Here is a 26,403-nt window from a genome sequence, read left to right as displayed (position 1 = left end):
GCGCTATGTCTTGTTGAAGAGCCGCTCGCGTATCCGTTATCGCCGTCAAGATCTTGTCCAGTTGGTGCTGGAGGTGCGGGTCCCGAGGTGTCTTGTGGTCCGGCTGTTCCCCCTTGTCCGGCATCTCCACGTCAGATGTAGATTGAGCGCTGCCCTTGGCTCCTTTCTGCTTCCCCATCTCAGTCGTGTCGCCCAGCGGTGACCACGGCCAGCAAAGGGATGAACCACCCAACAGCAGGCGTACCTTAGCGGATCTCTCTTCGGGTAACAAGCCTCCTCTCTCCGATACGGCCACCTCCCGAACGTACCCCGCTAGAGCTCCAAAGCTCAGCTATGAGGGTTCCACTGCCTATTCATCCACGCCGTTGAGCAAGAGCGCCGGGTCGGGGCAGTAGCAATCAAAGTCTCTGATCAGCGGGGGATCCCCGCCCAGGGCGGCAGATCCGTCGGCAGGAGTGTCTGCACTAGGCTTCACAGCGGATATCAACATGCCACATCCCTCGCACTGGTCGCCCCCACTCCGGGCAACGCCGCCAGCAAACTAGCAAAGGACCACAGCAATTCCTCGTGGCTCGGTTACCGGTGAGGGGCTTGCCCAGCGCCTCCAGCAACGTTCAGCACAGCTCACCAATGTGTTTCCGGGGCTGCCACTTCCGCCCTACCTAACACCCGATCTCCAGCACGTTCCGCCGATCTCCTGGGCCTTAATAAGGTCCTGGGCGCCGATCGTTCGACCCCGCCATCTTGCTCCGCTCGCGGCCCCCCAGTTCGATTTATATAAGTAGGCGGCAGAGCCACATCAGCCCCCACTCTATCCACCAGGTTCTGCTATAGAGGGGGGGGCAGTCGTCAACTGTGCATGAGGCGGCAGTGCCGAGCCCCGACCTCAGAATCCACAGCAGCAGCTCTCTGCCATGGTCGTCCCCCCGGGGGACCGCAGGCCGGCTCACCAAAGATCCGCTCCGCTCGAGCAGCCCAGGAGATCGGGCCGTTCCGTCTGATTTCTTTCCAGGGGGGGAAGGGGCCCCGCACTCACCAGCATTTTCCGGGGGCGCGGGTCGGCTCCACAAGCCCCCAGCAATTCGTCCTCTCAGGGCCCGGGTCCGATGTGCAGCTCCCAGTGCGAGTCGCGCGGCGGGCGTATATGAGAGCCGCCGCGTGGAAGTCGCTGATCTTCCCCCTGTTGTCCGGGCAGCCGTCGCGCTCCGCTCCAGTGGGCTGGGGGGTCCGGCGCTAGGCTCAGGCTCCGAGGATCTGCTGGCCGCCTACAAAAACTCTGCGTCGCCCGGCCGCCATTTTGATCGCGGCGCCACCTTGGAGCCTCGGATCTCGCTCGGCTCCTCTCCCTGTCCACAGGTCTTGCCAGGGAGTGCTATTGCCTGCCACCAGTTCCGTGTCCCTTCCCACTCGATCTCCTGTGGGTCAGGGGTCGGCAGCCGCCTCCTATTCAGGATTAATGTCAGCTCGATCGCGGAGCCGAGCGCTCAGGCGACCTCCGCCATCGGCGTCCAAACCACGCCCCCTCCCCTTAACCAGAACATCATTGTTGACAATTTTCCCCTACCCAACATTTCTGAAATGGTGCTCTTGATGGACAAGGCGAAATTTTTTTCTAAACTTGATCTTAGGTCAGCTAACCATCAAGTAACTTTACACCCTGATTCTCGCAAATTTGTGTTTCTGACCATGGAGAGGGCTTTTTAGTTCGAGAGGCTCCCTTTCGGTCTTGCCTCTGCAGCTAGTGTTTTTCAGCGCATGATGCACACACTTAAGAATGTAAAGAATACACATTACTGTCAGGACGACATTTTTATTACTGGTTATGTTGGCCAAGGTGTTACAGATTCTATACAAAGCTGGTTTGACCTTAAGAAAAGATAAGTGTAAATTCATGATGAGGGAGGTGGACTATCTAAGCTACACTATTTCGGAAAGTGGCGTCCAACCTAAAGAAGACTTGCTCAAAGCCATCAGACTGGCAAATGCTCCCTCCACCAAGAAACAGCTTAAATCCTTCAAGGGGTTAATCGAATATTATTCGAAATTTGCTAGCAATTTTGCTCATAATACTGAAGCGCTACTTATGTTACTGAGGAAAAGTAAACCTTTCTCTTGGGGTGCTCCGCAGAAGAATGCTTTTCAAAACATTCAATTTGAAATTATGAGTGCCGGTATCCTAACCCCCTTTGAGCCCGGCAAAGATACCTTCATTACTGTTGATGTCAGTGCCCACGGTATTGGTGCCATTCTTTCTCAAAAGAAATCTGGCATTGAAAAAACTGTGGCGTTTGCTTCACGCAACTATGCGGTCATTGAACGCAAAGCTTTAGCAGCAGCCTGGGTTATTCAACATTTTCACAACTATGTGTGATGCACACGATTCACCCTTAGGACAGACCACAAAGCCCTTATAAGAATGTTGACTCCAGGTGGTGCCAGTAAAAGGTCCCCCCATTTGATGAGGTTTGCAGCAAGACTGCAAGAGTTCTTGCATGATCTTAAATATATCTCTGGTTGGAAGAATGTCCAAGCGGACTGTTTATTGAGGTTACCACTCAAAGTAGAAGAATCTGGAGAGTTTAATGAGGATGTAGTGTGTGTGGTAACTAGCATTGAGGATGCATGTACTGAAGAGTTTAAGTCCATCTCTAAGGACGAATGGCATCAAGCTGCCACAGAGGATCCTGATTTTTGTGAACTTATCGATTCCATTCACTCTGGTTGGAGGTGTGAAGGTGATGTTAAGCCTTACGCAATTACATTAAGTTACAAGATGAACTTAGCATTGGTGTCTCTGATGACTTGATAATGAGGGGTGAGAGATTTATCCTCCCCATGGAACTAAGGAAGAAGCTTTTTCTTTTGGTGCATGAAGGGCACCTAGGGCAAACCATCCCTATTAAACGTCTGTCATGAATCAGGTTAATGCAGTTGTAATCTCTCAGAGTAAGATCAGCCAGGTCAGGAAGAGAAAGGGTAGAGTAGTGGTGAAACCTTGTCTGGTTAACATTTGGAAAACCCGTTAGTTACGCCCCTTTAGTACATTACAAGATTGCCGCCATTTTAGCAGCACTCTGAGATAGCCTTAGAACTCTCGCGAGATTTGGGTAGGCAAATGGGTGGCGCGCACAGTATGCTGCGCACTTTAATTTGTCTGAGAAGTGGTTCACACGAATGGTTCCGGTTCTCCTCACAAAGTGTGTTCGAGGTAGCGGAAGTTTCCAGTTTCCAGTTTCCAGCCACAGTAACAGGAGCATTGTCTCCTCTCGTAGAGGCAGAAGTTGTATATCGTAGGACGGTTTGGGAATTCCCGTCTTCTTGAGGTCACAGGATTTTATGTCATCGTCTGCCGCTCTATCTCTTGACAAGTATGAGAGCAGGCTGACAGCATTTACGGAACAGTTCCAGGCAATTCTTCCATCATTACAAAATTTTCAGTTTCACTCCGAAGCACAAGTAAGAGACTTTTGTATTTCTGAACCGCTGCAGCAGTTATCTAGAGACTCCATTGGGGAAACATTCTTTACAACGTGGTGTTTACACTGCGGGGCCTTTACAACACAGCCATCACAACGCAAGTCATTACTACGACTTGCGCCGTATGGCGCTCTTGCTCATGGAATAGTTTACTTTTCTATTCCAACACCTTCCCTACTGTTACGTGGGCTGGAGTGGGAATAGAAAATTAAAATAATCCACAATCCAGCGCCCTCCAACGCAAGTCGTTGTAACGACTTGCGTTGTGATTTCTGTGTTGTAATGGTAGCGCGGTGTAAGCACCGCGTCGTAATGACATACATCCCTCCATTGCAACTATAGAGCGCTATTAACTCCTGCAACCGGGACAGGATTAATTATTAATGATCTTGCCTCCCTTGCGTCTTTCCTTTCCATTTTCCTTTCTGTTATTCCTCCCTTTATCCCTTTTGCGTGCATCGGCAAGAAAGAAGAAACTGTCTCAATTAACGTCTATGCACTCGAACTGAAGAGCAACATTCTCACTCCTTTGAACCCTAATTGCTCTTGAAGGGATAGACTGTACATGAGCTATTGTTGCTGTATTAGGGAATTCTTATCAGCATGCAGAAGTTGTAAATATCTGTATGTAGCCAGAACAGGGATTCAGAAGACAAGTACACATCAATTCAAACAGATAGAGAAGGGTATAGGACGCATAGAACATATGGAGCACATTACAGAGTAGAAGTAACCGAGTTTAACCTTGTTCTCCCTATGTGCATTAGGTCCTTTCTTGTTTGAGAGCAAACAATAGAAACTACAAATTAAGAAGAGAAGCAAGACTCCTGCTTTAGCTGGTAGGGGAAGTCAGAGTGAGAGTTGTAGACACAGTAAGCAAGTAGTGTAGGAGGTAATCTCGTTGATCTTGTCCCTTTTTTCTGTGCATTAGATTTTCTCCTATCCTGGAACCCGTTGACTCTTCTGAAGATAAGAAGAAGGCTTCCTAGGAGACTGAGGGAGAATTGGCAAGGTTGGAGTGTCCTGTTCTCTGTCCCATTCCCATTTCCCCTTCGCTGGTGTAACCTTAGGAAATATCCAATTACGGAGGCACCGGTGGGTGGGCATTGGGATCTAACAGCCATTCTGCTTCCGTGAAGACCAGGTACTTGACAACGCCTTAAGAATAATTTTTGGTGGCCAGGTCTTGATGAAGATGTTAAATCATGGATAGAAGATTGTTCACTATGTAAAGAGAGCGAGAAAAGGTTGCAAGTAAATTCGCAAGGCTTAGGCTCCATCTCTTCTGGTGAGAGTGATTTGCCATGGGAGAAGGTGTGTTTGGACTGCATTGGTCCCATGGATTTTCTTTCCTGTGATAAACGCTTTGCGATGGTGTTGGTCGATGTCTCTTCTAGATGGCTCATTGTGGAATTTTTAAGAAATATTACCACCAGTACCGTCATCAAACATTTGAGGTAATTATTTATGAAGGAAGGTTTCCCTCACATTTTAGTTAATGACAACGGTACGCAACTCACTTCTCATGCCATGCTCAGTTTCCTGTTAGACAATGGCATCAGGCACATGCCTACTTCTCTCTACAACTCCCAGGATAACGGCATGGTTGAGCGCATGAATAGGGTTGTCAAGGGACCAATCCAATTGGCTGTACAAGGTGCTTGTGATGTTCAGAGGTGTGTTGAAGACATGGTTTGGTCTTACAACACTACCCTACATGGTGTCACTAATGTAGTCCCTTTTACTAAAATGAGAGGAAGGATACCGAAGACTAAACTTACTCCCCAGTGGATGTGTGAGAAGGTGTGTGATTCCACTCTTGCTATGCTTCCTGAAAGGAGTAGGAAGATAGAAATGTGTGATCTCATCAAAGTCAAGTTAGGGAGAAGAGAGCAGGGTTTGAACAAATTCTCTGATCCCTTTAAAGTGAAAGATGTGCATAGGTGGCATGTGGTATTGGAGAATGGACAACAGTGGAATTTCAGGAGAGTTGCTTTGTATATGAAAACCAACGATAGCATTTTTGATAAGCTTGTTAATTGAGGTATTTATGAAAAATTTAACAACTTTGCTCATAACAAACCATTTTGTGTTGTTAAACAATCATGTGAGTGTCATGTTCCAGAAAGGTACAGGGACTTCGTATTGGTTTAATTATTTGTTTCTTTTCGCTATTTCTCATATTGTTTTTTTTTCAGTTAGAATTTTTACTCTGTTTGTCATCACAATGTATTGTAGCTGTTTCTATTGCTCCACTGTGATGTTACTTATATAGTATGTTCAAGTTATTTCGCATTTGCACACTGTTGTGCGTTTTGATCATTCCTTGCTTTGATGTTTTCTTTGTTCTGTTGTAAGAAAAGGAGATGTGTTGTGATGGGTTTTCTTACCTGGTGCTCTCTCGCTGCTGTGTCTCGCGGGCTGTCGTAGCGTTCTTAGAGTTCTCCCAAATTCCTTGTGCGGGTGGCATTCTCTGAGAGGCGGTTGCTGGAGGCAGCAGGCTGTGATCCCCGTCTTTCAAAGGCCACAAATAAACGTACCTTTTTGGAGCTGACTCTTTGCTTCATTCCTTCATTTCCACTTGAACACTGAGCTCGCCCGTCCCATGCCTCACCGAGTGCAAAGAAGCAGGACAAATAGAGTCCTCAGTTCGGGCGACCTTCTTTCCCACTGCAGGTGGTGGACGAGAAGAGAAACATCCAGCTCTGCCGTTGTGTCTGTCCGCAACCCAGCAAGATGCCCATCTCAGGCTGTCCACTCCTGCCACCCACAATATACAGGCCCAATGGGACAAAACTCAATGGTAAAGTTGTAGAACCAACTATACTCAACTACCCATCAGCCCTAAGGCCAAAGAGCTTAAGAACCCAACTGTTTTACCCAGAATATTAAACAAAAGGTCCCCAAGACACCCTGAATCTAGGCAACATGCTTACAGTGCCGCATGATGTCCTAGATCTGGGACATATCATATCCCAGGAACAGTGTCTGTACGATTTTTACCAAGACCCGGCAAGAAGGGTAAAGAACCGACAGTCTATTTCAGCTCTTCTGGTCAGAAATCCAGAATCAAGGGTCATCATCCCCGGCCAGTGCTCATCTCGATCAGCTGATTAGAACGTTACAACTAGGGGACCTCTAACACTCATCAGCTTTCTTTTCAGCCTTCAACATGGTTACCAATAAAGCTATGCGGCGGCTCTTCTCCCCCGCGGACAAGAACATGTTAGCAAGACGATCTCATGCCCGCCTTGTTAGTAACAGCCATGAAGCCCAGCACCCGCCAATCTATTTGGTAGCTGGCCTGTCTACAGTCAAACAGCAGCTCATTATGTATCAACTTGGCGAGCAACCAATTTTAGACCTGGTGCAACCCAAACGACAGAAAGCAATGCAGGATATATAATCATGGACAGGAGACAATCGAATATAACACCTGTCCAGTCCAGCAAACGGAGGGATCCACATGTACAGAAGAGCTCTGATTGAGTCCCTGCAAGTCACTGACTATATATTAACCGCATGCATTGTCATATTTTCGCCTTATGCAGTAAAGAAACTTAATTCTTCTCTAGCTGAGCTTTCTCAGAATGCCTCATGTAAAGATGATAGCCAGGCAAGCCAGTTATTTTACAACCACTCTGCCACTTGTTTATGGTACATAGCATGAATTTTTAGTTACACCCGTTTTTTTTATGTAAACATTTATAATCTAATGACTTGACCTCATACAATAGTGCTAAAACTCGAAGTTGTTTCCAATTAGTATTTTATGAAAATGATTTTTTTTAATGATATTGGATGCAATGGTTTTTATTAGCTGAACATGTAAAAATAAAAAATAATGATAAAAGATGTAAGCACATTATATAATGTGCATGATGGTTATATTTAAGTCTGGGCGGAGTACCGCAGAGTTCCACGAGTGACGGAGTTGGTTACCTCACGCCGTTTGATTGATTGATTGATTGTGGGTTTCTAAAGCGCTAAAATCGACTCCCGAAGGAGTATCTCTGCGCTGTAGACCGCTGGGGAACCCGTCCTGGCTTTCCCTGTGAGATGGTCCCTACTTGGTAGCTCCAAGGTGAAACCAGGCATCCCCGGCGTATGTGGGGGGCCGTTGTGGAGATGAGGCAAGCTAATGCCCAGAGTTGCCGAGTGTGATCCCTGGTTAGAGTGGGCACCGAGGTGAGAATTATCGAGTCCGCTGACCCTGGTCCACGACCCTGCCGCGTCGGGGATAGAACCCTGGTCCCGGGCCGGCCTCTGCTTCCGGGTCTGCCGCCTCTAACCAGTGAGCCACACCACTCGCACTGATTTTTAGTTCCGGGTGTTTGTCACGCGCTGTAAAATCAGCACAAATGGCGTCTTGTACAGTGCAAGAGGGCACTGCTTCTTTCTGTCGCCCGAGTAGAAGTTCTACTTGAGCAGCAGGTTCCTCAATGCCAACTGAACGTTTCTCAACGTGAGCAGTCGCGACCATCCGCGACCGCCTGTGTGGAGAAATCTGGCAAGGAAGAGATCTAGCAGTGGGTTTTCCTGGCTTGCCAACTTACTGAAAACTGAGTGTGAAAACTCCACGAACAGAGTGGAGTTCACCACCCAGGCTTGGTTGCATTTTGACAGTGATGTTAGTATAAGGAAGTTATGCCAAACTGCTCAAGATATTAACACTTGCATTGCTGCCATGATGCCTGCAATAGGTCTTATTGCCTGTATGTAGTCCTAATGTCAATCGTGCTACACTTCAAATGTCAAAGTGTGTACCCTAGGAATTGTGAGCAGGTTAAAGTTGTCAGTTGTTGCACCTGATACTTATATGCTTAATGTTAATGTAATAAGATAGGCTATGACCGTTTAATACCAAGCAGTGGTCATGTCTCTTTACGTGTGTGAAATACTTCCAGAGTGTGCATACTATTTAAATGGTTCAGGGAGAGTGATGGGTAGGGGCCCCAGGAACAAGGAAGAGCACCCTAATGTGAATCAGCCCCAGTTTTACCATCGTTTGCGAAACATCAGCCTTTACCTACTGTTTCTGGAGCCTCTGCAAGAGTTCGCTGGAGCCTCGGCAAGAGTTCGCTTTGGGAAGAATGGCGAGCTGACGGCACCTTTTGGCGTAGAGCGTGGAGTCAGGCAGGGTTGTGTCCTGGCCCCTTCCTCTTCTCACTCTATACCAACGGCCTGGAGGGGGATATGCTGAGGGGGGCTCAGGACCTCCCACATGTAAAACAACGCCTGATTCCAGCTTTGCTCTATGCGGACGATGCCGTCATTCTTGCGCGAACCCCGCGCGAACTCCAGAGCTCCTTGAACAGATACACAACCTTTATGAGTGGCCTGGATCTAAAAGTCAACGTAAAAAAACGTTTGTCATGATCTCAGGGAGTGGGAAAAAAGGTATGAAAAAGATATTCCTCGACAACCGAGATCACCGCACAGTACCCATACCTTGGGATCATGATAGACAATAGATTGACATGGAAACCAGCAGTGGAGACAAGATGTCATTTGTTTAAAAGATCGATAGCGGCCCTAATGAGCTTCTCTCAGAGGTTGGGGAGGAAGGCACCAGTAGAATTACTGAAAATGTATAATGCCAAGTGCCAGGCCATCGCTCTGTATGGAGCGGGAATGTGGGGTCATACGGACACACGAGCCCTTCAGGTAGCAGAAAACACCTTCTTAAGATTCCTCTTAGCCACTCCAAGAGGCACGTCAACTTATGCCTCTCATATGGAACTGGGAATTCCCTACTTAGAGGACTTACTCAAAATTCAACCACTGATGTTATGGCGGCGCATCTGGACATCCGACAAAAATGCGCTAACTCAGTCAATTGTGGCCGACACAATGTCGCTTGATCAGTCCTCAAAAGTAAAGTGGCTCTGCTATATCAGGAATTTTTTTAAAGACCTTGGTGCCGAGAACTACTATTTCGAACCAGAGTCTATAGCTGACCTGTCAAGGAAGGCCCTAAAGCAACAAGCCCTACATCATCTAGAGGCATTGAGATTGGCATCTGAGTCACAAAAACCATCAGTTATCCAGGCGAATCTGGTACAGGCAACATATGGTATTCAACCGTACCTAACTTTGCAGATTACAACTTACGAGAGAATGCTGTTGACTAGATTCAGACTGGATACCTTCTTTAGATTGGTTGTTTTTCCTTTGAACAACGGTTGGGATTCAACTCTGCCCCTTTGTCCCTGTGATGGGAAATCTATTCAGACCAATATACATGTGATCATGTTCTGTAAATTTTATCACCCACACAGAAAAATCTGGTTATTCCCCTCATTTAAGTCCTGGGGTCTTAGACAACACCGACCAGCATTCCTTCGATTGCAACTGTTAGAATCCGAAGATTTTTGTTATGCAGCTCTTAACTTTCTAAAATGTATTGTGAACCATAGGAAAAATCTGTAAAACACCTTCGCGTGAATGCAATAATGATGAAATCCAGTATTTTAATATTTCCTTCTATTTTTATCGCATATTGTTCTTGTATGAATTTCTTTGGAACCTATATATAATCTGCATTTTTGTGTAACTATGTAAACTGTATTTTTAATGTTCCTTTTATGGTTTTCCTTGTGAAATTCCGAATAAAGAAAATATATACTGTTCTCTGGTAGAAAAGAGGAACCGAAATGATCTTACAGATGTGGATAGGAGTTCTTGTGCTGCTGGCCATGCATGTGCACATCTGCTTTACTAGGGGTCCCGAGGCACTATTTCTAAAGTTTGGATTTCCTCTCTGGTGATGCAGAACCTACAAGAAAATATCTACTTGTAAAACTAGAAGTATTGATGAACTTGTTGCTTATTCCTGTGTTTTCTGAGAATGCATTAGCAGCAAAGCACATGCTCCCATTTTAGGACCTCGTTCCACCTTTCGCGTTAATCCTAATTGGGCTGCTAACTGCTGTTTGCTGAAATTCTGAGTTTTTACACTTTGCAATAGGGGAAACAAGCGCTACTAGTGCACTATGCAATTTCGAGGTCCAAAACTTAGAATGGTGTAGTAATTGTGCATCCGGTAAACGCTGCGTGCCGCGATGTCAGTATACTCCATACACACCTACCAGAGGATTGTAATCGTCCGATAATTAGTCTCAAAGTTTAAGTGCATTTAGGGTGTTGCTTCCTTCATTAAATTGGCTATTAATCAATTTCTTTTTTTTTGTTATTTGATTTCAAAGTCTTTTATTACATTTTTTTTTACAGACAATTAACCGCGCTTTACCATTAAAGGATGTCAGCCCACACTAGCTGTCTTTGCCATGGTTACAGGCAGGTGTTATACATGTTTGGCTGTCCCTCTTTCCCCTGACTTGCTAGGAGAATAAGAGTAGTTGAAAGGGAAAAGAAAGAGAATAGAAGGGAGGAGATAGTATACAAGAAGATTACTTTAGTCGTGGGTCTATTCTGGGCCTGTGGGGTTATGCTTTGTGGGCCGGCGCCCTTCTTCAGCTGAGTTCACGGGGGTTCGTAGGGGTCCAGGTACTCGTCCAGTGATGCCCACATTCCCCTGGATGCTGGTATTCTAACTTTTAAATTGTAAAATCCTGTGGAACTGGATCTAAATCCCAGCTTTAACTCATCCTAGCAAATAAAGAGCAGGTACCCGTTTGCTGGGGTGCAAACCTTCCTACACCAGTGCCACCAGTCAGGTTGCACTGTTTCTCCTACTTGATGGAACCTTTATTTACTTTCTTTTCACATTTAATTTTTTTGAAAACCAGAAAAGGCCCAAAAAAATAATTAAATAATGTGCTTACTTCTTGGCTGCTACGGCAGCGATACAGGATAAGGTGACAGTTCTAGAAACCTTTCCTCCAAAGGCTCCACCGACCCGCTTCACGTGGCATTTGATCCTGCTGGACGGGACATTCAGGACTACAGACACCATCGCCTGCAATAAACAAGTACATGAGAGGACTGCGGTTACCTCCACTTCTGAGCAGACAGCACAATGAGCTTGGCTTGCCCAACAAGCAGCAGCAGGTAAGATGGGTGCATCGCTCATTTTTAGATACGGTCTGTATTTTACAAACCGTACACCGTTTGTCACTGCCCTACGCACATGAATGTCATGGATCAGTTGCATTTTGAGACTTTGCTATACACGTCATTAGCACGCATTACTACCTTAAAAAAGAAAGACTAGGCGTTTTGTACAGAATAGCCAGAATCCTTGCACTTTTATAAGTTTTGCACTACTTTTTTGGGGCTTGTAAAATATGTTGCCACATAGGAAATGTCAAATCAAATCAAATCTGCTTTATTCGATTTTTGTATCATAAAAAAACATAAAAGCACAGTAGAGAAAAAAAACAATCACCATTTTATAACACATATTAATACATATATTCCTTAATACTTGAAATTTATAAAAATTACTTGTAGTATTTCTAAGATAAAGTTTTAAACACAGACTACAATCTACTAAAAGTAAATTAATAAATAGTGTTCCTATGTCTAATAATAGCTTTTAAGAAAGACGACATAACCATGGTTATTTGATCATTTTCTAGGGTTTGCAACCTCAGAAGTGCTATTCTACACTGTCTAAGTCCCCATTCCCTTAAAATAGGAATTAACAACCTTCTCCTGGGTAAGTCATAATATTTACAAAAAACGTGCAGTGTAGGGTGGATTGGATGGAGATATCGCCACACTGACATGGAGACAAATTTATAGACCAGGTATTAATTTCCAGAAAGGTCACCATTCTGAAGAAAGACCCGCAGTAAAAACGTGTTAATAGCATGCGGAAAAAATAACTCTTCACCCGTACCAGATATAGTTGAGTACCCAGGCATTGTAACATCAGGTGGTTCTCTATGACGGATTTCTTCGCTTTTTGCAGAGCCAACGCTCATCCTCTAGATAGCTTAAACAATTTGCTTTCAGAATTTTTCTCGATACCCTTTCCAGGCTATTAGGTGAGTCAAAATACTCAGGATGGTCAATATCATATGATAGTTTTTAACGTAATTGATCAATGGTATACTGGCAACTCCGTCTAGTTTGAGGCAATCCTCTATTACATCTCTATTAAAACCAGTTTCAACAGAAGTCCACACCTTATGCCACAGTAACAAGGGATTTAGTTTGATAATATCAGATATATAAGACAAACCTAGTTCTTTATGGCATACATACGTGGAAGTAGAGCCAGGGACAGCTGAAAGATAGCGCAAGAAGGCGTTTCACGGCGTTGAATATGCTGGGCATCCAGAATCTATCTATGTTGTCTATTTTTTCCATTTCTATTAAAATTTTACATGGTTTACTTTTCTTCACCCCACAGCTCATGGTATAGGTCTTACTTATGTTTACTTTTAGGCCTCTCTCCTTCATATAAGTAGTAAATTTAATAACTGCTCTATGGAGGCCTATCTGTGTCAGCACCATAATCACGCCGTCGTCCGCATACAATAAAATAGGAACAGGGGTGTTCTTAATGACTGGGTAATCCTGCCTGTCTTCTGTCAGATAAAAACCTACACTATTTATGTACAGGGAGAATAAGAATGGGGCAAGTATACATCCTTGCCTTACCCCCTTATCTATGTTAAATTTACCTGTACATTCCCCCTGCTTTCCATACTGAACCCTCGCCCCCGCTCCCCTGTACAATTCCTTAATGAAAAGTAGCAAATTGGGATCAACATTCATCTTGTTTAAAGTGCTCCATAATTTCCAGGAATTGCGCAGTCAAAAGCTGAACTTAAATCGACGAACGTTAAAAAGAGCTTTCCCCTTTTGGCTAATGAATATTTGCTGATAATTAATGCTAGGTTTAATCCCTGTTCGGTCGTTCCCAGCCCTGCCCGAAACCCATATTGAAATTTGGAGAGTAAATCTTTCTCTTCTACCCACAATTGTAATTTATTTTAAATCACCCTCCCAGCGACTTTCATAAATGCATCCAATAATGAGAATGGGCGATAGCAACTGGGTTCATTTCTATCACCCTTTTAAAAATCGTGATCACAATTGCATCTGCCCAAGTAGGGGTAAACCTATAGCGGTTGCAACTATTCAAAACATTTGTTAAGATCAGGGCCTATAGCTCTATATTAGATATATACACATCCACGGGGACGCCATCAGGTCCTGGGGATTTCCCCGCGGCACTCTCATTGATAGCCGTAAGGACTTCTTCATGAGAGATTACAATATCCAGGGGAAAGGATGTATGATGTGCATTGGCATCTCCCTCTGCTGTAACAGTAACTCTCTTACTCTGATTAGAAGCTACATCCTTATAAAGGTCCCTAAAGAAATTGACCCATTTGTCTTCGGTGATTACCACATCGATAATGTCGGTTTTCCTGTTTATGAAAAAGGGAGCATTGACAGCCTTCCAAAAACCCGGTGTTATCCTTAGCCATACATGCCCGGTGTAAGGCCTACCACGCTTCCGTTTTCAATTCACTCCTTCGCTTTTTTATAGCTTGACGATAATCTATTCTGGTCAGTCTCACCTCTTGTTTGCTTCTTGGTTAATTTTTTAGGACTTTCTTTAAATGGGAGTGAGTTTTACTGCATTTCCTATTAAACTAGCCCTGTGTCTTATTCATACCCTGCTCCCTTGTGAGTAGCTTTCGAGTTTCCTCTGATATCCTAAGAAAGGCTGCACAAATTTGTTCATCATCACCTGACTGTGAGAGACAGATTTCAAAATCCCCGTTCAGCTTTTTTACTAGGGTTTCAAGGAATATTGTGGGGTCCACTTTCGCCCAGTTTAAACTATAACCATTTGTTCTACCTACATTTATGTTACAGTTATAAATAATTTCTTCCCGTTCAGATGATTTTATGTCCCCTTCTAAGCGGAAGTCTAACCTAATAGGATGGTGGTCACTCATCGCTATTTCGCAAGTTTTACAAGTAATCACCTTGCAGGCATACCTACTTGACAAAAGGGCGAAGTCAATTACAGAATTACAACCCCTTACAATAAAAGTGGGCTCAAAGGGTACAGGGAGTGTGCATAATTAATTTGCATATCCCAGGAAAATTATACCATTCAACAAATTCCCCATAATTGTATGGGTAAAATGGGTTTGGGTATCCTCCTTGTCTTTGCCCATACCACAGATACCCTGTTTACTACATGGACATAACAAACAATTAAAATCACCAACCCAGATGATAGACATATCCCCCTGCAAGTGTTCTTCTAAATGTCTTAGCGTTTGACATAGATCCCCTATGACATTAGTAGTATGGGTTTTCGGGATGTTATTATAAAGATTTATTGAAAATGTATCCTTCTTTCACCCCATTCTTACTGATAATATCTGATAAAACTCGGACCCATGCTCAAGCTTCACAGTTAAATCCCCCGTTATGTTTGACACATAAGTACATAAACCCCCTTTATTACGCCCCATGCTACTAGAGCTGGCAGGGGTGTTAAAGGTACGAAAGCCATTTATATGTATTTCTTGAATTACCCATGTTTCCTGTAAGCAAACTATGGAGTAATCCTCTACAAACGTTAACCACAAAGGGTCTCTCGCCTTTGATGCGAGCACTGCAATATTCCACGATGCTATTTTACACATTTTACTTATTTCTGGCTTCTTGTATCCTGATCCCAAATCTGCTCCTATTATACTATCTACTGCCTATCCCCTGTCTCTCTCATTGTTTCTTCTTTATTCCAACTGTAATCTGTGGCATATTGCCTCACAGTTACAACTTCCGATATATGCCCCCCAGCCGGCTATCTTCAGTATTCAGTATAGATAGTTTTGCTTCCATCTGACTTCTATGGTTTTGATCGTGTCCCTGTACTCCCAAGATGCTTGCCTCTGTCGCGAACCTAATCCCCCTCTTACCCCACTCCACCTCATGTACTGTGCTTCTGATCAATCTAAATCTTCCTTGGACCCTAGTAGCTCGAATCGGTTTTGGAGTGGCAAGGTCCATGGTCTAATTGCATCATAGCTCAGGTTCCTATTTTGAATTCCTTGCAAGTATGAGGGTGAAGGGGGATAAAAAGCCCCCAATGGTAAAACATTTATTTCCATGTGGTTAAAAGATTAATTCCCTCTCCTGTTCAGAATTGCACGTACTAATCCTTGTACTGGGTTGAATGTATGACATTGTTCTACATTCTGTCCATCAACTGTGTTTTTTGCAATTTTCACCCCGAGTGGGCTGGGTATGCTCAGACATGAGTCCCAGGCTCTCCACACCACTGGAGTCAAGCTATCCAGGCTGATAAAGGCTGATAGCCAGAAACCGGTCCTTGGATGCTTGATTCCGGTCTGGGAAAGACATGGCTTGGTAGTTCGGACTGGACTGTTCCCATGAGGCACAGGGTCAGAGCTGATTTGCATATAGCCAGTGTCTAACCCAGGGTGGTGTGGAGTGCAAAACAACGATGGATTTAGGCCCAGATCCTTGTACTGGGTTGAATGTATGACATTGTTCTACATTCTGTCCATCAACTGTGTTTTTTGCAATTTATTGCGAAGCTCTTCCCATGTTTCCTGCTCTGGTGTAGTCAACTTAGGAACATTGGCCAGAATTACTATATAGGGTGTCGCCGCCGGGGGTAAATCTAGTCGAGCAGCCACTGTCATTGCGAGTATGTTTAATCAATATGCCTGATGCCCCTACACTCTTCCCTGGGTTGTAATGTTTCCCCACATCTTGAGTTTTATATCCAGGTTTGCCCGGCTGTTCGATTCCAATGGGAATGCTTTTTAGGGGAGGCGGCCTGAGTGCCTGGTCTGAAACTACGATAGCTGGAGGGTTCATGCCATTCGACCCACTTAAGTTACTTCGTGCATTTATATTAGGAAGGTTCTCGGGCCTTGTATATTCCTTCCCCTTTCAACAAATATATTTCTTACATTTAAACAGCACTCTAGAGTCGCCACTCTATCAGCAAATTTCCCAAGTGCACCCTTCATATGGGCGTACATCTCATCGATCTTTTTTGATATATTTTCCAGAGCCAAAGTGTGTCCCTCAATAAGCATGTTCAGTGTTACGTTTCCTGTACTACCCTGATTTTCTATGGGCGAGTTGTTTATGTACATGGGTTTTCCTGTTCTTACATATTGATTTTTTGGGCCGATCTATTATACCATTTCCTACATTTACCATAGTTTGCACATCCTCGCTTCCACCCGGATTCTTAATACGTTTCAGAGGTGGTTGAAAATCCACATCCTGTTCACTCACCTCTACGTGATCAGAGATTTCCTGTATGCACCCATTTGATCTTCCCTGTGCACCTAAAATCTCAATTAGGGTGGAGTTTGGCAAATCTTCCTCCCTTTTAGTAATGTTCTCCTCTACTGCATTTATTTGGTCTTCAATGTGTGGTAAATAAATAAATAATACCTCTCTTTTTGAATGCATAAATGAATAACAGATAGCTCAATAAATAAGAGTCAAGATTCGAGGTAGTAGGAGTTTTGCAGGTTTAATACAGCATAAAGGACAGGAACAGGACAACCTGCACAGGAATAGGATGGCAATCCCTGGCAGCGCTGCCGGGGTCAGGATCGGAATCGGCGGAAGGAAGGAAGGATAACTTTTTAATAACAGTACATGAGCATATATACATAACGCAAACACATAGCATTACATCGCAATAGGCGTGGCAGTGGGTGGAGCAATAGGCGTGACGCGTAGCAGTCGCGAAAGATAAGGGTGAAAAGAGGTGTAACAGGGCGTATACATAGACATGTGATGCAAACGTAACAGAATATGTCATGAATGGGGTGGAAACCATGGAGGGGGCTACCTAAGGAGCCGGGACCTCTAACCTGATGGTGCGCGCAAACTGGCAATGACGTGTTACTAGGAGAAGCTGGGGGCTATGAACTCTGTGCTAGGAGCAGAGACTGAAGTCTGGAGAGTCAGGGCGACATGTACCTAAGCAGTATCTAGTATCTGATGTTTAGGGAACATGTTGATATAAACTAGAAGTCAGGAGGGGAAAAGCTAACAGACTCTAAGACTGGAGCATGCATTATTCTACATGTAGTGCGTGATGAAGAATATTAAATGATCATTAAATGCAGTATTTCTCTTACATGGAGACGTAAAAGCTAGACTATGACGGAAACTATTGATGCGATTCAGTAGCTTTAGGAATGCAGAGAAGGAGGGCTGTACTGATAACTCGAATCATAACATACTCTTGGCAGACTCAGAGGCAGAGCCAGGCTGAACCGGGCACTGCGAGACAGGAAGTAAGTGAAGGGTCGAGGATACAGGCGGGGGCTGTATCGCTCCTCAGCGAGGCTTCAGGGGACAGGAGCTGAATCTGGTGTCCAGGCCCTTTTGAGGCCTAGAAACGGAGATTTTACAATGGAATAACGTGCACACTGAGAAACGTGGCTACGTAGCTTTACATAGGCCTGATATTCGTAGTATTCACGAGAACTGGAAACTGACATACTAAAGGTGGACACAACTATAATTGCGTCTTTAATCGAACATGGGGAATAACATATGCATATTAATCATGCACAGATAACATATGTTGGATGACACGTAGGGACACAGAACATAGCAAAATTTACTTTTCCACATTCCCTCCTTGTCACTACGTTTCCATCAGGAAACATCAATATTCATGATACCATCTATCATTTCATACAGTATCATTTGCTCGTCTCGAATTTTCTTGGAACGGGTTTTAGAACGGGGCTTGGGACTAGGAATACAAGAGGTAGCACAAATGCCGCAAATCGCAGGGCCACATTGTATACAGAGGCAGCAGCTAAATATGATCGCTACTGCAATACCTAGAAAGGACAAGACTTTCCATCCCCAGGCGGAAATTATATTCCAGAACCAACCGGACCATGTCCAGGTGCCTGGATTTTGGTGTAACAGATGGGCAATTTTATGAAGTCTGGTTATAGCTGAATAAACAGACGGCGCGTTATTTGGAATGAAAATGCAGCAACTAGATCCGATGACTCTACAGGCCCCGCCCCTATCGGCCAATATGACGTCAAGGACGAGACGATTCTGGAGCACGACAATTCTCATAAAGGATTGTTCTTCGGTTAAATTACTTAGAGCAGAAGTAGTCTCAATTACTACTGCTTCAAGGGTTCTGGTTAACCTACGTATCAGTTTACTATTCACAACTGTACCTAAATAAGGGAAGACACCTTTATTGATATCTATATATTGTTCTAGAGCAGTTTCAGTATAATGGACAATCGGGACGTTTCTCTTGTGTCTTGTATGTACTAGGTGGGAATTCCTATGGTAGTCGGGTGGGGCTAGAAAAACAGGTGGCAGTAGGAAGGCAATGTAACAGGTTCCCTCCCAATCGAGGGGCAGACGAACATATGCGGTCTGACCACAAATAAAATAAGAATGACGTGAAGCTTTGAAAATAGATTTCCCACTGTCACTATACTTGACAATAGTAGTACAATCACTATGTCCTACGTGTGTAGAACCATTATTTCGGACACATAATTCGCCTTTGACTGGTAGTACTGAAATTGCAGGTAAGTCTGGAGTAGTATCAGACTGAACATTCAGGACCATGAAATTCGAAGAATAATTACCTAAATTATACACTTCATTTTCTAGATCTAACCCGGTTCTGTGGGGGAGACCTTGCTTGTCTGGAAAACACGTACTGTTAAGAAAAGACATATCTGTTGAGGATGACGTTAACGTGGACCATGCTCCACACGAACCATTATGTGAAAAAGGATAAGGAAAGAGTGGCAGAACTCCCTTCGGTGTCTGAAAAGGGGGGAGTCGACCACACACCCAACAATTAGTGGCATTGCTGGTCTGGTGTGAATAATGTAACATGCGGATGAAAGAATTATTTCGCATAGCGAGGCGGTAAGAGAGTTCATGAGGAGGCAGATCACTAAACGTGTGCTCCACCGTAACATTAGCAGACTTATTTACATGAGAAACTGGAAAATACAGGTAAAATGCATAACTGGTGCAGGAAATCATAATGCTGAGAAATAATATGAAACATAGAAAAACGATACATCGGATTGAGTTTTGACTAACTCTCTCACTATGGGGGTCTATTTTATACATGTCAGAAACAGTCTAACCGTTTCACCTAGGGGAGGACTTAGACAATCAAACTGGCTGACTTATTTTACTAGACCGGAGTTTCAACTTATACTCCTGCTGTGGAGTTTTCTCTAACGGGGAGGGTGCAGTATCATTGTTCTTTGCGGGACAGTCCTTAAGAATAGTACTTTGGTAATCCTTCGAATCCTGGGAAATGTTCTTTGAGACCGGTTTCAGTCCATAAAACTTCTTTATATGTGAAAGATGCACCCAGCCTTTGCGTCCCTCCAACTTCACGGCTGTACGTGTGGCGAGGAGGACCTGTCGGGGCTCCTTCCAGCGAGGCTCTAGCGGACTTGAGCGGTCAAAATTTCGCACCAGGACCATGGATCCTGGAACGATTTCATGCGGTGCCACCTCGGTATTGTCTGGAAATGCGGCGGCAACCTGTGAACGACAAGAGTTGAGGGCAGACATCAAGGAAGCTAGGTAATCTGTCAGCATATTACTTGAAACATCGGTAATACTTCGGGGTCTGGGTGTACCCCACATGTTAGGGGGGCGGCCGAAAACGACCTCATACGGGGACAGACCTGATCTGGAATGTGCGACCATGCGCATATAAAATAAAGCGACTGGCAGAGCTACTAGCCAGTCCACACCTTTCTCTTTACATACTTTGGCGATGCGGATTTTCAGAGTCTGGTTATGTCTCTCTACGAGACCTGCTGCTTCAGGATGGCGTACACAATGGAACTTCCACTGGTACCCTAACAAAAGGGAAACATGCTTCATTAACTCTGAGGAGAATGGCTGGCCGTTATCAGAATATACGACCCTAGGGAGTCCATAACGGGGGAAGAACTCACGAACCAACTGCTTGGCAGTGGTCGCGGCTGTGTAATCTGGGACTGGATATGCTTCTGTCCAGTCTGGACAAAGCGCATACAACTACAAGGACATACTTGAAACCTCGACATCGCTCCATCTGAATATAATCCATCTGGAGGACTTCAAAAGGGTGGTCAGGAGGTTGGAATCCACCTTGTTCCACCGGGACACTTTTACCTGGATTGAACTGACAACATATCATACAGGTACGGACTTTCTGCTTGGCTGCAGCTCGTAAATGCTTGTTGAACCAAATGTTCTGGATACTGTCTAACATAGCTTTTTCTCCTAAATGTGCTGGACTATGTGCGGTATTGATAATGACTTGAACCATAGAGTCGGGGAGAAACCAAGTGGCTTTTCCTTTCGTTAACCATCCTTGATCTGTCTGGACCCCTCCTTGTTCGGACCATTTCTTGATTTCTTCGGGAGTAGCATGTAACTGGATATCTATGACATCTTGAGTAGGGTCCTTAACTGTCATACATGTAGTCGGATCTGGAGTGTGTGTCATGTTAACTGGAATGTCTGGAGTCTGTGCTGTAAGCTTGGCTGTGCGATCTGCTAGATCGTTACCCTGGGAAATAATGTCAGTAACTTTCGTGTGTGCCTTGCATTTCATGATAGCAATGGATGTCGGTAAATGTATTGCATCTAACAGAGCTTGAATAAGGAGACCATGCTGAATCTTGGTTCCATGAGAAGTCATGAAACCTCTCTCCTGCCAGAGCACTCCAAAGTCGTGTACGACTCCAAATGCGTAGCGTGAATCTGTGTAAACATTAACTTTCCGGTTCTTAGCGTGTATGCAGGCTTGTGTCAGAGCAACTAGCTCTGCTGCCTGAGCGGACAGGGTGTCAATACGGTGTGTCTTAATAACTTTGGTGTCGGTAGTCACTGCATACGCGGCGACTAGTTCTCCTGTACTTGTTCTCATACATGAACCATCCACATAAAGTGTCAGGTCGGGATCTGGTAACGGAATATCTGTCAGATCTTGTCTTGGCTTTGTCGTAATATTAACTACTTCCACACAGTCGTGTGTGTCCGGACTTAAAGTAACTGATGGTAACAGTGTAGCAGGGTTCAGGATGTTGCAGCGTCTGATTTCTATGTGTGGCTGGAACAGTGTCAATTCATAACCTGTTAAACGTGCGATTGTCAAGTGCTGAGTCTGTGTTCGGTTTAAAAGAACTTCCACGGAGTGTGGAACTTGTACTGTCAGAGAGTGTCCTAATACTATGGAATCACTTTGTCTGATAGCTAGTGCTGTGGCTGCAACTGACTTGAGGCACGCAGGGAGAGCCTGGGCTACAGGATCTAATGTGCTCGAAAAATAAGCACAAGGCTTGTATTGTCCTGCTTGATCTTGTGTGAGAACAGATAATGCTGTACCTTCACGTTCTGTGACGAAAAGTGTAAAAGGCTTACTGTAGCTTGGTGTGGCTAGAACTGGAGCTTGACATAGGGCTTTCTTTAACTCATTGAAACTGAGTGTATGTTCAGATGTCCAAGGGAGGACAGTCGATACGGCTGTCTCCTGTGTCGTTAACTGTATCAGTGGCTTGGCTAGAAATGCATACTGAGGAATCCATTGTCGGCAGTAAGAAGTAAGGCCGATAAAAGCACGTACCTCCTTCTGGGTCTTGGGCTGAGGAAGACTCGCTATTAACTGGATACGGTCTGGTGTCAACTGCCTACCCCTCTTGGACAGTAAGTGTCCTAAGTATACCACTTGCTGGACACAGAATTGAAGCTTCGAAGGGGACACCTTGTGCCCCATCTCGGCTAGGAAATACAGAACTGTGAGGGATGCTCGCTCGCAAGCACGTTCAGAACGGGCTGTGACCAGTAGATCATCGACATACTGGAGCAGGGCAGTGTCAGTTGGCATGTGAATGTTGTCTAGTTGTCTCTTAAGTGCTTGACTGTAAATACTAGGACTTTCTGTGAAACCTTGAGGAGCTCGTGTGAACATATAGCTCCTTCCATTTAAACAAAATCCGAAAAGGAACTGGCTGTCTGGATGAATGGGGACACTAAAAAATGCATTCTTGAGGTCTATGACTGTAAAAAATGAGGCTTCTGAATCAATGGCTGTCAATAGGGAAGAGATATCTGGGACAACTGGGTACTGGGGAATAATACATTTATTAAGCTCTCGTAGGTCAATCACTAATCGATATACTGGGGGTGCATTTGGATCAGTACGTTTCATGACTGGAATGATCGGAGAATTGCATACATTGGAGTCAGTTTCTACAACCACTCCTTGAGCGATGAGCTCGTCAATAATTTTGGATAAGGCTGCTACAGCCTCCGGTGGCAATCTATACTGTCTGATTCGTGGTAACACTACACCTGGCTTGAGAGTCACACGATGGGGTGTGATTTGCATATAACCAACATCAGTTGGACCTTGCGCCCATAGATGCTGCGGAACATTGGACAATCTGGGATCAAAATCTCGTAATACATAGTGACCCTTAAAGTCACGCAGGAACAATCGTATTCCCTCTGGGGAACAGCATATAACTGCACCTAACTCTTTCAGTGTTTTAATACCTAATAGATTCTCTGGACATGACTTAGTAAGTAACAGATCAGTAGTACGGGACAATGGACCTACTTCTAGAGTAACTGGCTTTGATATTTCATTTACAATGGGTTTTCCTGAAAATCCAAGGGAAACATTTCTTGAGCCTGAGAGCGGAGCCCCTGGAACTTCGGCGTGGCTAATTGTGGTCCTACTTGCCCCTGTATCAATCAAAAACTTTCTGTCTTTCCCTAATACTTGACTGTGAACATAGGGACCTTCTTGATCTACAGGTATCTCGATGAGAGGCAAGCCTACCTCCCTCTCTAGGCTGTTTCATGAATATGGCTGATACTCTGGATACTCAGACTGTGCATACTGGTACATCTGCTGTGTAATGTGCTGTGTTGCAGCGATGGGCTGCGGTGCTGTAACTGTCTGTGGTGCATTCTGTGGCTGAGGAGTCTGTGAAACTTGTTCTTGTCTAGGCGGACGTGGTCTTTCTTTAGTCTTACCAGTAGCTATGTTGTGTTTCAGAACTGCACACTCGTTTATAAAATGACCTGGCTGTTTACAATAATTGCAGTTCCCTTTAACGGGAGCTGCAGGATGACTGGCTTGATTCGGACCCCTCTTCTGACTGTCTTGAGGAACAGATTGTGCAACTAGTACTTTCATTTTCGTGTCTTTCATACGCTTTCTCTCGTGTTCTTGCTCTTCTCTGATTCTATTCTGGTGGTATTGGAGCATCTGTAACATCTGGGACGGGGTATTAGCTTGCCAGGTACTTTCGACTTTCAAAACTCGATTCTTAATTTGTGGACTTGAATTCTCGACTAATTTAGTAACAAAAAGGTGAGGGTATGACTCACTACTTGTCTTGAGGCCACTGTTGATGCTAAAACATTTCTCAAATCTAGAATAAAAATCACTAATGTCTTCGTCTTGTTTCTGTTTACAGGCTGAGATTGCATCCCAGTCTTCCTTTTTCGTTGTTAACAATCTGGGTAAAACTTGAATCAATAATTCAGGTAATTCTTTACATTTCGCTCCAAGACCGGTACCTGGTACTCGTGCCTTATCTTCAGCTTCTAGAACTGCCCAATCGATCTTTTTCTCTCCCACCTCCCATTCTTTTTCCTTGAGCTTTTCATACACCCCTGCGGGCAGCAGAACCTTTAACATTTTAATTATATCTGGATACGTGTATTCCCCCATACGGAGCATGTCTTTTAATTCTCGATGGAACCCTGCTGGATCTTTATCGTGACAGGGAATTAATTTTTTCATCTCTAAGAGTTCCATCTTTGTGATCGGGGTGTAAACAAACACTCGTTCTAGTTCGCCACCCGTTCCTCTAACTGGGTGGACTTCTCGTAACGGATTCTGTCTCTCCATGTAAAAGGGTTTACTTTCTGGGGGTGAGACATGAACAAAATGCGGGTTCAAAAACGTTCTATATTTGTGACGCTGTTCTAGAATGACACTAATTAAATCGGTACCTAAACCTTTCCATCTATACTGGAGTAACTCGTTCAGGATATCATGTAACGGGCCTGGATCAGAGTGCTGACCCTCATACAATGTAATGAGGTGCTGAATCATATACATACCCGCCAGTCGTTGCTCGGCTGGGGGCATTTTCAGAAACATTTGTGCCACTATTTCGTCTGGAAAAGTGGTAGAATCAGTAGTCCATCGGACTGCTGATCGGGCTAGTTCTTGTTCATGCATAGTACTTAACTCACTGTAACCGATTCGTGATTTCAGAATGTGATCGGTAGCTTGAAACACTTGTTCTAGAGAACCTTGTTCTGGTGCTGGATGATGGAAAGTTGACTTGTGTTCTAGGCGTAAATGGCGATCTGGAAATCTAGATTTTCCTACATACGCTATTCTGGCGGGATTCTCGTCGTCTACCTCTTCAGTATCAGAGTTACTTTCTTTCTCGCTTACTTGTGCTGCTTTACGCTGTTCGTGTAACTTTATTATTTCTTTACGGATTTTCTTGTACATACTTTCCATAGCACTGATGGTCCTGTGCTTACCCTCGGCTATATTATCACTCCACTTTGTCAGGGTTCTCATTTCGGCTTGATCTTTGGACGGGTAATCTTGTTCTCTTATTAAACAATTAATCAAAAACTTTAGTATCATGAGCTGGATCTCGGCTTTCCTTTGAGACATGACTTCGCCAATGCTTTCTGGATCATCCCCTGTACGGATGAAACGATATATTCTGTCTAGATCTTCTTTCATATTCGGTAGGGTGACTAGATACTCGGCCACCTTTCTTACACGTAATGAATATAAAACCATATTATCCTCGCCTGGGACTGGATCATAGCCGCATTCATTAAGGGCTTTTCTTATTTCTGCTACAGACTGATGTCTGGGCGTACGCTGTGACGCTTGTGCATGTAATTCGACTAACGTTAAACGCTTGTGTGGCGGCGGGGTCTGAGGAGGACCTCCTCCTGCGGCCCCTAAACTAGAATCGTCGACTGATCCTCTTCGTACTAGTGTGGCAGGAAATTGAAATGCGGACTGAACTGGTATGGCGGGCTGGACCGGGGGGACCGTAACAGGTACTGCAAGGGGTACCCCGGTGTCTGGAGAAACGGGGAGTGCCTGATTTACAGGGACTGGCGGAGCGCGAACAGGATTTGCATATTCTGGGACTGTGTCGTCCAAATAGGACGAAATGAAAATATCAGCTGCGGTCTGTTTGTGACGTAGCTTGGTCGGAACTAATGGTGGCGGAAAGTTACTGGATGCCTCCGGGGTCGCTTTTGGCAGGCCCTCGGCAAGAAGAGGATACATACCCTTAATAAGAGCATGCCTCTGTCTGTCTGACTGTTCGGTTTTAACTCGTTCACCAATCTCGATTAATTCCCTTTCTTGGGCTCGTTCCAAGGATTCTCTACTTAATTCTGACTTTCTGATTTCTTTTTCGGTTCTTTTATGAGATTCTTTGCGCCATAACTCGATGGCATCTTTCTGTGACTGTCTGGCTTTCTTTTTCCATAATGCTTCTTCTACTCTCATGATGCACTCGGCATCCCATGTGCCTGACACAGGCCATCTATACTTTTCCTCTAACTGTTTGGTATACTCGACCCATAAATCTAGATACAATATGGCGCTTATGCCATGCTTCTGATACATAAAATGACCTGGACTGTCCCTAGGCGGGACAGGAACTGCTGCTTCTAGCAGACCTTTTCTAGTTCTCAACTGACGCAGTTTTGAAAAGAGCGGCATGACTGAACTATAATCTGGACACAATACGATACACAATAAACACGATAACTACTTCACACTCATTCCACGACATCAAGATACATGAAGAACATTCAGAATAACAGTTCGAACAGAATACTACCTGGAATACGGAAAAACAGAATACATGAATTTTCTCGAGAACAGAACTGACTAGA

At 44.5% G+C, this 26,403-nt stretch overlaps 1 protein-coding gene across 2 annotated transcripts in view; it reads right to left on the bottom strand.

The window, feature by feature from the left end:
* The window catches only part of LOC144822536 (aldehyde oxidase-like), a 578,143-nt gene that overhangs the window by 275,575 nt on the left and 276,165 nt on the right, over positions 1-26,403 (bottom strand). For both annotated transcript variants that reach the window (XM_078680182.1, XM_078680181.1), the window contains exon 22: positions 11,265-11,398. In XM_078680182.1, coding sequence (XP_078536308.1) covers positions 11,265-11,398 — 134 coding nt within the window. The remainder of the gene's footprint in view (positions 1-11,264; positions 11,399-26,403) is intronic.

The sequence above is a fragment of the Lissotriton helveticus genome, chromosome 3_1 (genome assembly GCF_964261635.1).
Source record: "Lissotriton helveticus chromosome 3_1, aLisHel1.1, whole genome shotgun sequence".
NCBI lineage: Eukaryota > Metazoa > Chordata > Amphibia > Caudata > Salamandridae > Lissotriton > Lissotriton helveticus.
Note: the sequence above shows the minus strand (reverse complement) of the source record. Positions and strands in the feature narration are given on the sequence as shown.